This window comes from Impatiens glandulifera, chromosome 4, assembly GCF_907164915.1.
Source record: "Impatiens glandulifera chromosome 4, dImpGla2.1, whole genome shotgun sequence".
NCBI classification, from domain to species: domain Eukaryota; kingdom Viridiplantae; phylum Streptophyta; class Magnoliopsida; order Ericales; family Balsaminaceae; genus Impatiens; species Impatiens glandulifera.
Genome location: NC_061865.1, coordinates 8,435,450 through 8,450,522, shown reverse-complemented (window position 1 = coordinate 8,450,522; position 15,073 = coordinate 8,435,450). Strand labels below are relative to the sequence as shown.

The 15,073-nt window shown below is 32.8% G+C and overlaps 2 protein-coding genes across 2 annotated transcripts; one reads left to right on the top strand and one right to left on the bottom strand.

Annotated features, from left to right (window-relative positions):
• The first annotated feature begins 977 nt into the window (after positions 1–977).
• LOC124933654 (sulfite reductase 1 [ferredoxin], chloroplastic) lies at positions 978–6,606 on the top strand. Its single transcript, XM_047474090.1, has 8 exons — positions 978–1,327; positions 2,231–3,013; positions 3,111–3,407; positions 4,214–4,411; positions 5,193–5,327; positions 5,659–5,775; positions 5,860–6,018; positions 6,110–6,606. Exons 1-8 carry the CDS (start codon positions 1,157–1,159, stop codon positions 6,317–6,319), a joined length of 2,070 nt encoding a protein of 689 aa, XP_047330046.1. The 5' UTR covers positions 978–1,156; the 3' UTR covers positions 6,320–6,606.
• Positions 6,607–7,754: 1,148 nt separating this feature from the next.
• LOC124936455 (NAD(H) kinase 1) lies at positions 7,755–14,523 on the bottom strand. The gene is made up of 10 exons (XM_047476956.1): positions 14,390–14,523; positions 12,616–12,763; positions 12,375–12,494; positions 11,808–12,043; positions 11,139–11,252; positions 10,850–10,944; positions 9,995–10,098; positions 9,829–9,902; positions 9,362–9,748; positions 7,755–8,384 (listed from the first exon to the last, which is right to left on the bottom strand). The coding sequence occupies exons 1-10, from the start codon at positions 14,414–14,416 to the stop codon at positions 8,070–8,072; spliced, it is 1,620 nt and encodes a 539-aa protein (XP_047332912.1). The 5' UTR covers positions 14,417–14,523; the 3' UTR covers positions 7,755–8,069.
• Positions 14,524–15,073: the final 550 nt, after the last annotated feature.

Sequence of the window (15,073 nt, the reverse complement as noted above, 5' to 3'; positions counted from 1 at the left end):
TAATAAAAAATCAACAATTAATTTTGAAATAGGTAATTAACTAGACAAACATGTATAAATTCCTACAAACAATAATTTAAATTTAAATAAAAAAGTATAAAATAATTTAAAATTTTAGTGTAATTATAAATAGGGAGGACAATGGGGCGGTTCGGGGCCGGGAATGCATTTACCATCCCCGTCCCGTTTTAATTTCGAGAATTATTTTAATACCGTTCCTGTCCCGTTCGATTTTTTTCGGTTTCGGAGAATACCGCGGGGCACCGTTAATAATTTTTTTTAAATAAATAAAAATTATACAATAAAATTATATAAACAATTTTTTTAATATAATATATATTATAATATATTAAAATTTTATATTATTATAAAGAAATAACCTTATTACTCTTATAAAATACGAATAAATAAATATATTAGTGATTTAATATATTTAATTATGTTTATGGTGTTTGTGGCAGAATCGGGGTGAAATCGGGGCGGGTCAGGGCGGGGGACACAAATACCATCCCCGTCTCATTCCCGTTCGGTTTCGGAAAAAAACCGTCCCAAACGAAACAATTCGATTCGATTTTCACGGGGCGGTTTCAAATTGCCATCCCTAATTATAATAATCTAATACCATGCTACACAAATAAATCTATAGTTGGAATTATTTAAATAAATTTTATTTTATTTAAAAAATATTGAATATGGTGATGGTAAAGAAATGAATATTTTTTTTTTAATAAATACTTTAAAAAATATTAATATATAATAATAAAAAACATTTTATTTTAAAAAAGAGTGTATTTTATATTTTGATCAATACTTTCCTCAATTTTGTTCCCCATAAGAAAGAAGAGCGCGTGATAAATGGCGCGTGGATAATAGCGCGTAAACGATGAGGTGTTTATCACTCACTGTAAGAGTATGTATGCGGGTTTGTTTTGAACGTCTTGTGCCAAGCACGTGACCTCTCTATAGTGGCTTTGTGACGCTTCATCTTCTCCGAACGCCGTCGATCACTCCTCAAATATCCCTTTCTCTCTCTACCTTTTTCTCTCTCTGGTTCAAGTTCAACCTCAAGCTCACTTTATTATATATGCTCTCAAATTGCTTCAATTCTTAGCATAAATCTTGTTTAGATTCTCTTATCTCAATCCGATTACCGGCGATGACGACGTCATTTGGAACCGCGAACACTTCGTCGCTCGTCAAGGATCCCAAAGTTCAGATTCAGAGGTTTCACGGTCTCAGATCCTCTCATTCACTTCTCCTTGACAAAACTGTTAACGTTTTCTCTTTATCTCCTTCGAAGCCATTCGCTATACGTGCTGTATCCACGGTATAATCTCAAATTTATATACTCTTTGTTTATCTTTGTTGATACAATTCGGATCTGGATTTGTGAACGTCGTGTAACAAACCTGATAAAGTATCTCTTCTTTTAGTTTTTTTTGCATGCGGTTATTTGGAAATGAATTTGATGATATGTTGTGTGAATTACTCATCATTTGTTTGAATATGAATCTGATAAACGATGATTAAATCTTGTAAATGCTCTATTTGTTTGTTTGAACACGGAATGAATGTGGAAATGAATTTGATGATATGTTGTGTGAATTATCATTTGTTTGAAGATGAATCTGATAAACGATGGTGACGATTACTCTATTTGTTTGTTTGAACATGGAATGAGTTTGGATATGAATTTGATGATATCTTGTGTGAATTATCATTTGTTTGAAGCTGAATCTGATAAACGATGTAAAAATCTCGTAAATGCGGCGTAGATTACTCTATTAGTTTGTCTGAACACGGAATGAATGTGGATATGAATTTGATGATATGTTGTGTGAATTATTATTTGTTTGAAGATGAATCTGATAAACGATGTTAAAATATCGTAAATGCGGTGAAGATGACTCTATTAATCAATGTGGTTATGGTTGAGATTAGCATTCTTTTGTATATTTTTATATCAACTGCTTGCCAGACAGGAATAGATAATCATTGCACTTAGCATGTTCCAATATTTGTGGCTGAAGAGATTGTGTCTTATTACTTCTTATCATAAATGCTTGTATGCTCACTAAATTGTGATTTTCCTGCAATAATTATAAATTTTGCTTATTAATGATTTTATTTTCATGGTAATTCATTCATGCCTCTGTTTTTCTATTCTGTAATCAACAGAGTTTGTTTGTGACAATCCTTCTAAATTGAAAACATGTCGAATTTCTTGTAGCCACTTAAGACGGAGATTGCTGCTGAGCCTAAGCGTAGCAAAGTTGAGATTATCAAAGAGAATAGCAATTACATAAGATATCCTCTTAATGAGGAGCTATTGACAGATGCACCAAACATTAACGAGTCTGCTGTTCAATTGATCAAATTTCATGGAAGTTATCAGCAATATGACAGGGATGAGCGTGGTCAAAGATCATACTCATTTATGCTTAGAACAAAGAATCCTTGTGGGAAAGTCCCAAACCAGCTTTATCTTGCAATGGATGATCTTGCAGATCAGTTTGGGATTGGTACTCTTCGTTTAACTACCAGACAGACCTTTCAGCTGCATGGAGTTGTGAAGAAAGATCTGAAGACTGTAATGAGTACTATCATAAAAAATATGGGATCGACGCTTGGTGCGTGTGGAGATCTCAACAGAAATGTTCTTGCTCCTGCTGCACCATTTGCAAAAAAAGATTATCTCTTTGCTCAGGAAACTGCAGATAATATTGCTGCACTTCTATCTCCTCAGTCTGGGTTTTATTATGATATGTGGGTTGATGGAGAGAAATTCATGACTGCAGAGCCTCCGGAAGTGACAAAGGCTCGTAATGACAATTCTCATGGGACGAATTTCGTTGATTCTCCTGAACCTATTTACGGAACACAGTTCTTGCCAAGAAAATTTAAAGTTGCAGTCACTGTTCCAACAGACAACTCAGTTGATCTTCTGACAAATGACCTTGGTGTTGTAGTTGTTAATGATGAAAACGGGGAACCTAAGGGATTCAATATTTATGTAAGACACAATCCAAGCTGTTTACTGTATTTTTATAGTTATCAATGTGAGTTGGACTCGTAATGCTTTTTTTCTTTTCTGTTTCTTTCCATGGCAGGTTGGTGGTGGAATGGGAAGAACACACAGGATGGAGACAACGTTTCCTCGTTTGGCTGAGCCTTTGGGTTATGTTCCAAAAGAGGATATCTTGTATGCAGTTAAAGCTATTGTTGTTACACAACGAGATAATGGGAGAAGGGATGATCGCAAGTATAGTAGATTGAAATATTTGATCAGCTCATGGGGAATTGAGAAATTCAGGAGTGTTGTTGAACAGTATTATGGAAAGAAATTTCAAGAATGCCATGAATTGCCTGAATGGGAATTCAAAAGCTATTTGGGATGGCATGAGCAGGTTTGCTTCGTTTATATCATGAGATTTAAACATTCCAGTTTCTTTATCTATTTTTCACATATTCTCTCTCTGATGGAAATAGAACTTCACTGAATGATCTCAGTTGTTGGAAGTTTAACATTTTTCAGTTTTGAGTCAAAAACTATTTACTTTTCTATTATAATTCTGAATTTTATGAGATTATGAGGAGAGCAAGTAAATCCTTGAAAGATTACTATCTTTTTCTACTTACTCTGCCGGTTAACATATATATGTCCTTGTTTGATCTTAGGGTTATTTGAATAACCAAGTGGTTATTTCCATATAACCTTGTTTGATGCATATTATTGAAAATTAGGTTGTTTGTTTTAAATAAAACATTAGAGGTATAAATATATATTTCTTTTAAATGGAGTTTTTTTGGGTGTATTTTGGTTGATCATTTAAATAATGTGATTGGGGAGTATATTGTTGATTGGATAGCGGATTATGTGAAATTAATCTCAAATAATCCACATCAATCAAGGCCTATATATTGGAATCTCAAGTAATTGCTCACACAGCTTGTTGTTTCACCTCTTATGTTTGTGAAAAATAATGAGATGTTGAAGACATGAATTAACTAGCCCCATAATCTCCATCAAATGTGACACATACATGCTTTATTTTATGCTGTTATTTTTTCTTTTCCTTTTATCTGTCCCATATATCCTGATGTTATTACAGTAGCTTCTCTCAAAAAGCAACATTAAAAGAGAAGAGAAAACATGTCTTTGTTCCCTTGGTCGTGGGTATTCTAATGATTATAGATTTGGTGGTTTTGGCAGGGAGATGGCAATTTGTTCTGCGGGCTTCATGTTGACAGTGGTCGGATTAAGGGAGTAATGAAGACGACATTGAGGGAAGTTATTGAGAAGTATAACTTGAGTGTACGTCTTACACCCAACCAAAACATTATCTTGTGTGACATTCACCGGGCATGGAAGCGTCCCATCACCACAATTCTTGCACAGGGCGGTCTCCTGGTAAGTTGTTATTTTTATCTTGTGTGCATATCACGATGTAGGTATGGATTTAACGACATGCTTTAGCTGTGAAGATTTGCTTCAACAAACGTATATAAGGTCGTTGAGCATTTTCAAGAACAATATTTAATATGGCTTTTGTGAATAAATGTGGCTATAAAATATTAGAGGATGTGTGGAACAATCTACAAGTTCTATCATCTAAGTTATTTGAAAATGGGTAATAGCGAGTTTACTTACATAAGTCCACAGGCTAATTTATACTTGAGAAGTATGGAAACACCGTTTTTGTCCCAAGTGTGGATCCATATAGGATCACATTTGGAAGTGGGTTGTATAAGAACTTAGTCTGACACGGATTCAGAAGCTCATTGATGGCTTTTTTGTTCGATCCGGATTTAGAGAAAAAAAGTGTCAAAATAGCTATTAGTACTTTTACCAAAATAAAAACCATGGCTACAAATAACCTTGTTTCGTGTAGATTATTGAAATAAAGTTATTTAGGTAAAAAGACATTAGGGGTATACTTTTTTTTTTTGTTGAAAACATCAAGGTTATTTTATTATTTTGGTTATGATTTGATTGATGTGATGGATGAGTAGATTGTAGATTCAATAGTGAGTTATTTGAAATTAATCACAAATATAGCCCACATCAAATGAGGCTATAATGCATTTTCTTATATGCCGTCTGTTCCATTTCCACGATTATTCTTGTTTGAGTAAATGGATTTTTTTGTTAATTTTAGCATCTGTAGTAACCATTGCTCTATTGTTTACAGCAACCGAGATATGTGGATCCACTAAACATTACTGCAATGGCTTGCCCAGCTATGCCCCTTTGCCCTCTTGCTATAGCAGAAGCTGAGCGTGGCATCCCAAGTATCCTTAAGCGTGTTCGTGCTGTATTTGACAAGGTACATTAGTAAATCTCCTTTGTTCTCGCCCTTAGCAAAATTATATGTAAAACTAAAGATAAGTTCTTTAATCGGGAATGTGTTAACTTAAGTAAGATAATCTATATCTAGTATTTTTCAACCACATAATTCTATTTCAGCCATTTGGAAACACTTTTTTCTTTCATATGTTCGGAAACAAAACTTAGTGAAACAGTTTCTCGTTAGGTACGAAGAGTGTTTTCAGATACGTTTAGTATGAGAATATGTGATATCTCATTCTCCAAGAAAGAACATAGGGAAAGAGTTTTTGTTTTTGTTATTGATATAAATTATTGCAATGTGTTTTCAGGTTGGTCTAAAGTACAGTGAATCTATAGTAGTAAGAATTACCGGGTGCCCTAATGGTTGTGCTAGGCCATACATGGCTGAATTTGGACTGGTTGGTGATGGTCCCAACAGCTATCAGGTAATTTCAAATTTCCCACGATTCTTCGTATTTATTTTTCTTGGTTTCCTTTCAATTTCGGTTAATAATTCAATCTCATAACAGATTTGGCTTGGCGGAACACCCAATCAATCAACAATAGCTCAGTCTTTCATGAACAAAGTTAAACTTCAGGAACTGGAGAAAGTAATGGAACCTTTGTTTTATTACTGGAAACGAAAGCGCCAAACTAAAGAATCATTTGGTGCCTTCACAAACCGATTGGTAATAATTTATATTCAATGCTCCCAACAGCTCTGTATCCAAACGTGTTTCCAAGCAAATTAAGTTTATATATATACGTTTTTTTAATCAGGGATTTGAGAAGCTGAAGGAACTGGTCGAGAAATGGGAAGGTCCATTGCCTCCATCATCGAGGTACAACTTGAAACTTTTCACAGATAGGGATACTTATGAAGCCATGGATGGACTTGCAAAGCTTCAAGACAAGAATGCTCATCAATTAGCAATGGAAGTTATTCGCAATTACGTCGCTTCTCAAGAGAATGGCAAAAGCCATGAATAAGTAAGTGTTGTTTAGAATCTCGAGTTTGGTTATTGTTGATCGTCTAGATCTCTGTTACTGCTCGGTAACAGCGATAACCCGAGGATTGAAGAAAGGGAAGAACGAGATTTTTCCATTTTTATTTTTGAATTGTGTTTTGTAACTGTACTTGAGACATGAGATTTTAATTTCAGTTTCAGTTTGTTATAGACTAAGCTGAATGTGAATTGTCTAGATTATGTTTGATGTTGAGATTTAACTGTTGGTTCTTAGCTTAATTATTGTGTTTTAATTTGTTTTTCTCTTTAGTTTCTGCTTATTTATAATTTAAATTTGCAATTTTTATGATATTTGCATACCAACAAAAACTCAGCATTGACATTCATTTAAAGTTCTTGCTCAAATTGAGATGAATATAATGTGTATGAACAGAAACCCATGGGTTAGTTTAATTATTTCATCTATTTTTTTAATATCCCTTCGACCTAACATGTTGCTTATTTTGTGTTCATTATAATAGTTCATTACCCTAATACTACATCTTATGATTGAACGATTTGTCCCGACAATCCTACACTATCTTTGTCCCGCCTTTTGTGCTCCCCACCAAATCCTACCTTTAGATTGTTATTAACTCGGCAAAATTCTACCCTTAGATCGTGTTTCACTAGTTGAGGACAAGACTCTTAAAATCTCAAATTGACTATTAATATTTTAGATTTCATATAGGGTTAAAGAGTCTGATTTTAAGTAAACACTTAAATAGATAAATTTTGTATGATTTTAAATTTACGATAATAAAATTTTACGAGCTTATAAATAATTTCAATTTTACGATTTTATTTAAAAAAAACAAATTTATATTAATTAAATTAAAAATTAAAGTTATTATTTATTTAAATTAATTAATTAATATAATTAATTTTGTGAATATAATTTTTATAGTGTTATTTACCTATTATTATTTTTTAATTAATTTTATAGTAAAATATATAATTTTAAAAAATTAGTTAAGTACAAAATACTTAATTATATATATATATATATATATATATATATATATATATATAAATAATAATAATATATAACTATTATTTTTTCAAATTAAACTCTTGCGATTTCACGTAAACTTTAGATTTTACGAGTTTATAATTAGTTAACGATTCTACGCAAACCTCGATTTTGAGAACCTTGGTTGAGGAGAACCCGACTTCATACTCTTTCCACAAAATCCAACCTTTATAATGTTTCATTAGTTGAAGATTTCATATTCTCCATGAAATTCTACCCTTAGATCATGTTTCACTAGTTAAGGAGAGAGTAAGAGATTTAAACCAATGTCTCAAGCTCGATTCTATATATGAACCAGCCCCTCGGATTACTATGAGAAACACCGTCATAAGGTTATGGCGGTAGGATGTCAATACAATAATCTATATAACTTGTAAATCCAAGGAAATAAAGATTACCCTACTAGTTATATATATAAATTCCCCATGATAGATTCTTAATAGTAAATAATCCATTAGAAAGACAACACTAAATAAATATACATAATTTTGTTTTTCTAAAATAAAATAACAACATTCCTCCTGCCTTAAACCCCTACACATGCATCTTCTGCATATAACAAACATATAACTCCAAGACCACTTATATTAAATATTTGTAAAATTAGGATAACGCGGTATCATCACATAATCTTTGGTTATGAAAGATGATACCAATATATATATAGATAGAGCGAAGAGTCGGTTAGGGATGATGGATTTTACGAGGAGGGATCGCGAGGGCCATCGGAAGACTGAGTCTTCCTAAGGTTCCAATGAAGACCCTCATGTATGCTACGCAAGAAATCACTGGTGGAGTCAACTTGGCAGGCGGTTGGAACAGGCCATGGAGCCATGCTACAAACTAAGGCATCCCCTGGAGCTAATTGTTTCCTGTCCTTTCCATCGAAGGATACCCATGCGTGGCTTCTGCTGTTGAATGGGACTTGTACCCTTATGGTTACATGCTCCGGTAATATTAAGGGTCGGAATGATAGAGAATGCGGGCAAATTGGTGTAAATAGAATTCCAGGAACCTGCAATGTCACAAACGCAATTTCCATTTTTCAGGTTACAACTGACCCAATTAACCAACATTTTACAATCAAACAATGTTATTTTGGTTATTCAAATAACTCAAGATTAAACAAGCCCTCCTTAATCTAGAAATCATATCCAATAATCACAATAATCTTATCATGATCCAATATATATATGTTCATAATTCAGAAAAAATAAAATCTACCAAATAAAACAAAAACATTATAATACAGAAATTACGATCTAAAAATATAATTTGTATACCAAATGAAGCAACAAAATATCACTATAATCAAGACCGTGATCCAGAAAATAATCCAAAAAATAGGTCATTCCAAACTATAAGGGTGTGTTTGGATGACGGGAATTGGAATTGACATTAAAATTATACTTATGTTTGGAAAAACTATAGAATTGTAACTTGATTACAATTCCTATGTTCAAAAAAGTTATAATAAACATTATTTGAATGAATATTATTCATGTTATTAAGATATCGGTTCAACACAACCCGCTAGGGTAACTCAAGTGATACGAGTCTTCTTTAGGGTTCGCTTTCCATTAAGCAAAGCAAAAAAATATATTATATATATTTGTTTGAAAAAAATAGAAAGAATAAATATTGGAGTTGTAATTCCGACCTAAGAAGTGCGGAATTGAGAAATTACATTGATTTGAATTTCATTGGAATTAAAATTCAAGTTTTAATTCCAATTACAAGGTTACCAAACACATCCTAAGAATTGATAAAATAGTAATTTCCAAATAGGCTGATTTCTCATTGATGTGGATCAGGATGTATCACATTTTTGAAAACTTAAAATAGTCATGTATTTTTATCCTCATAAAGGCCATTTTTGAAAATAAAATTACTACTAGAACTAAAGGTTTAGATTTTCTAAGATTCCAAAAACAGAAAAACAGATAATCAAAAGCCATTAGATTCTTTCCATAATTGAGGTCATATTCGTACCTGAGGATGGACCATAGATCCTCCAGCAGCCAATGAATAAGCTGTGCTTCCAGAAGTGGTCGACAATATCAGACCATCACCTTGAACACAGGTAACAAACGTATTGTCGCAGTAGCATTCTAGATTTGTAAGGTAAGATGAAATCCCGCGATCAATAGTGACCTCATTCAGGACAAGCATAGGTCCTTCAGTCTCATACTCATTTTTAGCACTGTCCCTAATTACATGACATTGCAATCTGTGTTTTAACGATATATTGAAGGGTCCCCTAAGGATTGAGTCGAGATATTCCCTGTAGTGTTCACTGTAGAATGGTGTCATGAAACCAAGTGAACCTAATGAAAATGGAACCAAAGGAGGAACTGGTCCTTTGAACATTGACGCTGCCTGCAAAAACATTTAAAAAAAAATTTAGATAAATAAATAAAATTAAGATTTAGACAAGCAATGTAACTGGATGTGCATACCCAAAGAACAGTCCCATCACCACCGAGAGTTACAACAAAATCCACTTTGGTGTGCAAGAGCGAGATCTCCTCATCTGTCAAGTTTTGAATGTATATATATGTAAGACCTTTCAATTTTGCTACAGAAAATAAAAAGGACTGAAATGAAAAAAGATGTACATCTTACCACTCCAAGTCTGTACAAAGTTGAAGTATGGCGATTCTTCTAAGAGTTCTCCTTTAACTCGCGGTTCGACAAAAATATTCAATTTCTTCATCTCCTTCAACCATCTAAATGAGAAAAAAAGAAGGAAATTAGACATCTCATAATATCATAGTAGGCACTTTTGATTTGTAAACAAAGCAATCCAAGAACAAGATGTCAAACATATTTTCCTTCTTTGTGGCTACTAAACGAACTTCAAGACCAATAAGAACTAGAAGAAAACAATTAATGGAAGACGCGGCCCCAAAATTAATAGTATTAGGGGTTGTTATCATATTTAAATTATAGTTATTTACATTAATTAGTTATTAATTTATGATGGTATTATGGAAGTAGTTACCTTTTCAGTTTATTGGGATAGTATTTATCTATCCAAATCAGTAAGATAGTAGTTACGTTTCTTGTTTTGGGTTTAGATAGTATAAGATCGTATCTTCTTTTCATTTAAAAAGAGAATTATTCATCTCCTTACAAATATGAAAAGATATCCAAGTTAAAGCTTAATATTATTTAATGAAATAGTAGATTTTTTGGGGTGCAATTTGGAAACAACATGAGCATATTTGAGAGATCAATGACTGCACTATTTTGTATTGAATTCGCATTCAAATTGTATTTAAATAAAACGGGGTGGAGGATTGGGTTTTCGAACAAATTTGCATAACTATTATTAAGCTGCAATTCAATTGAAAACAACTACGTGCAAGAACTATAAGTGGAATAGCATTCAATTATTTAGAACGCTTACTGTGTGCAAACTGCTTTGTACAAAGATGCTAACTTTGAAACAAAATAAGATATAATTAGTAACCTTACCTCACCATTTCTGCACATAAAACACGGACAGATGTGGAATTCGGTTTAGTTAATACAAGCACAGTCTGAGGCTCAGATTCCCATTTTAATGATATCTGAAAAGTAAGAAAATGAGTGTCAAAGAAGGTAAATTGATGAAAACACGTGAACACATGCCAAACTAAGAAGGTTTGCCAGATAGAGGACACAAATCTGATATTAAAGTGGTACACCACTTGAACAGTCCAGTAGTGTCACACATAAAGGCAATAGTGTTTACAAGTTTTAGAAATTGCTCAAAGAATAATACCTGTTTGCTGCTACGTTCTGCAGTTGTTATATTTCCCTCTTCAAAAGAGACAACATCATGTTTTTGTTGATTGCTGATTTCTCCTTTGCATCGCCATGATAATCTAAATGATGCCTGTATGAAAAGTCTTATAGCTTGATTTATCTCCTTACCCAAACTTCAAGAATAATCTACTAGTGCAAAATAGAATGGGAAAAATTAGGGTATTTTTCTTGTAAAAAAATCATGTGATAATGATCCCAGAAATTCTATATATGTTATGTTTTTTAAAAGAACAATGATTTATAGAATAATAGTCATGACTAAAAAATAATCTCTCCTCATGATCCAAAAAATCATTTGTAACCAAATTAAGAAACAAAAATCACACTATAATTCGGATTATAATCCAAAAAATAATCTTGTCATGATACAAAAATTAATCTTATCCCAAACAGAAAAAGTTAACTTTTGAGATTTTTCAATGAATTCTAAATAGGTTATACATATTAGTATTTTCAGTATAAGCTAGTTACTGAGGAACTTAGTTCAGCTCGTCAACAAAGAATCATCGTGAAGAAATCACATGAAATAGAATAGAAATGAAAACATAAATGTGAATACGCAGTCAGCTAAGTAGTTCCCAATAAGGAGGAGTTTAATAATTCAATAGATAGAATAGGAACACACCTTTCTCATAAACTTATTTTGTAGCAAATTAGGACCACAAGTGGATTCACCATTCTGAAGGACTTCATGAGTACAAATTCCATTTTCAGCACAGCACATCTCTGATTTCTCAGAAGCATCATTCAGTGCCAAGGCATTGTTCATTGTGTTGTCTGCCTTGTGCAAACAACAATGACCATTTTGGCCCTTAGATTTCAAATTCAATGCTGCGATGCCTTCAATAGAATCCGTCATTCCTAAGAAAACTCACAATGTTATTTAAGAGGATAAGATTTTGTTATTCACGACTAACTTATTAATACAAACCTTAATTTTAAAAGGATAAAAATAAATAAGAAGGTAATGGTCAAAAGTCTAGTCAAGAAATAAGATAGTCATTCCAAATTCACTATTTTGATTCTTTGCCAAGAAATCTAATTTATTCTTTAATATTTTGATCAAGCAATTTTCAATGGATCAGGTGGAGGTTAGACATGTGACATCTCCAGGATATTGTTCTATAATAAGCTCCAGTTATTAGTCTATCAAATTCAAAAATAAGATGAATATAATGCTATCATTTAAAACCTTTCTGCTCTATCTGCAGATTCCTTTTCCTCTCTAGCTCGTATTTACGTTTCCATTCAGATGCCTCAGCTTGAGCTGTAGCCTTCCCCTCAGCTGCCTTTCTTAATGCTTTTGCAACAGCTAAGAAAAATAAAAGTAATAACTCGGTAAGCATCACTTTCGCTTATATAGTCTATGTATGGTAAAAACTAAATTTTTGTTCAAGATATAAACTGAATAAAGAATAAAGATATTGTCATACTTCTCAAGGACTCAGAGAACTCTATGAGATGGTCATCAATTCCCAGAAGAAGCGGTTGTTCAATAATTTCCTGCACCGCCTTTTCAGAGTTCAATATTGAAACAGTGTCTACGAAACCATTCTCTTGTTCCTGGAAACTTGAGTTGCCCTGTTCCAACAAGTCCATAAACGTAAACTATATAAGCGAAAGAAGAAAAATATCATAATGAAAAATGTAGTTTAACGTTTCAAGTTGGTTTCGTGACTTCATCATAAGTATCATTTGTTTATGCTAGACAAAAGAAACATTTTATATGCCCGCCTACATCACGAGATTTTATTGGCATATTGTGCCTAAACAAAAAACATCTAAAATAGAACAATAGTAGAGGACAAGAAAAATACCGAGTTCCTAATTACAGCTGTCTTACGTTACATATGCATGGTATTTATTGCAGTTTTTGCGCCTTGTTTAAATAGAGGCAATAAAAATTTGGAGTGTCCTAATGTGGCTAAAGAATAACCATCACATCAACTAGAGAAACTACGAGACTCATGAATCAAGCAAAATTCTGGTCAAGAATAGTCTCTGTCTAAGTTTATGAGGACCACTTATATATAGAGGTAGTCAAATAGAAATAATTTCATCAGCAAACGGTCTCCTATTTCCTATCCTTCATCTCAGGAAGTCAACTTCAGATTGACCAAAATAAGCTAAATGTGGTCAATAACTGAATTCTAATTAGAATTTCCTAGATTAGTACTGCATCCAGCTTAATACTCAAGGTCAACTTCATAGCTCATCGGCACAACATATAATCATAAGCAAGAGAATAAAATCGAAATCACAACGAAAGGAATCAATGACCTAGCGAAAAGCAAGAGTTGGAAAACATGAATACGAACAATCAATCAGAATTGCGCAAACTATATTCCTACATCATCTGAGTTTAAAACTCAAATACAACTTCATTCATCCATAACTCATCGTCGCACGTAATCATAAACAAGAGAATAACAAATCGAAATGAATTAATGACCTAGCGAACATCAATAGCTGGAAAACATGAATATCAGAATTATGCAAACTAAATTACTACTGCATCGAGTTTAAAACTCCAATACAACTTCATTCATCCATAACTCATCGTCACACATAATCATAAACAAGAGAATAATAAATTGAAATGAATTAATAACCTAGCGAACATCAAGAGATGGAAAACATAAATACGAATTATCGATCAGAATTATGCAAACTAAATTACTACTGCATCATGTTTAAAACTCCAATACAACTTCATTCATCCATAACTCATCGTCGCACATCGTCGCACATAATCATAAGCAAGAGAATGATAAATTAATGACCTAGCGAAGATCAAGAGATGGAAAACATGAATACGAATGATCGATCAGAATTACGCAAACTAAATTACTACTGTATCGAGTTTAAAACTCCAATACAATTTCATTCATCCATAACTCATCGTTCACACATAATCATAAGCAAGAGAATAATAAATCGAATGACCTAGCTCGAACATCAAGAGCTGGAAAACATGAAAACGAACGATCGATCGATCAGAATTGCGCAAACTAAATTACTACAGTCTGCATCGAACTTAAAACTCGAATACAACTTCATTCATCAACAACTCATCGTTCTCACATAATCATAAGAACGAGAATAACAAATCAATGACCTAGCGCACATCAAGAGGTGTAGAAACGTCAAAATCAAGTGCGTAAAGAATGAAAAAGAGAAACGGTTGAGATAGAGAGAAATCCATACATTTACGAAGAGATTGCTTGGAGACATAGCTGTATTACAGAGAGATCGCCGAGAAAACCTCACGCAAACGGCGTTTTAGAGCTTCGCAGCAGGTAGAAAAGCAGTTGAAGAGAAGAGAAGGAGAAGAAATGAAGTTAGTAGTAGACAATAACAATCTGGAGAGGTATTTAAGGGAGAGAAAATATGTGGGGTCTACTTTAAATCAAACGCGTGGCTACGTAGGAAGAAGATGCAGGGCAGAATTGTAATATTTTCATTGACTTTCTTTTTAGGTTCTTTATTTTCTACCCATAACTTTTGAGTAATCTTAATTATTTAAATATTTAATTTATACACACTTTATAATCTTATAAATTTATTTGTCTTAAAATACTTTATTTTTTAATTTTTACTTAATTATTTTTTGTTCGAAAAATATAATGGGTTACTCCATAACGATTATGGCGATGGAGAAAATTTATTTTAGAAAATCGGTGGAGACGGTTGGTGTCTTGGTGAACTGAACTCATTGATATTCTTGAGGATCTCCGAGTTTTTTAATGCTAAATTTTATGTTATGTTTGCTTGTTGGTGAACATTTTTTTTTATTAATTTTGTATTGTTACTCTCAAATGGTTAATCTCGTTGAATTTTGATTATGTTGGTATTGTTTTTATTATGCTTAAACTTCTATTATTTATAAAA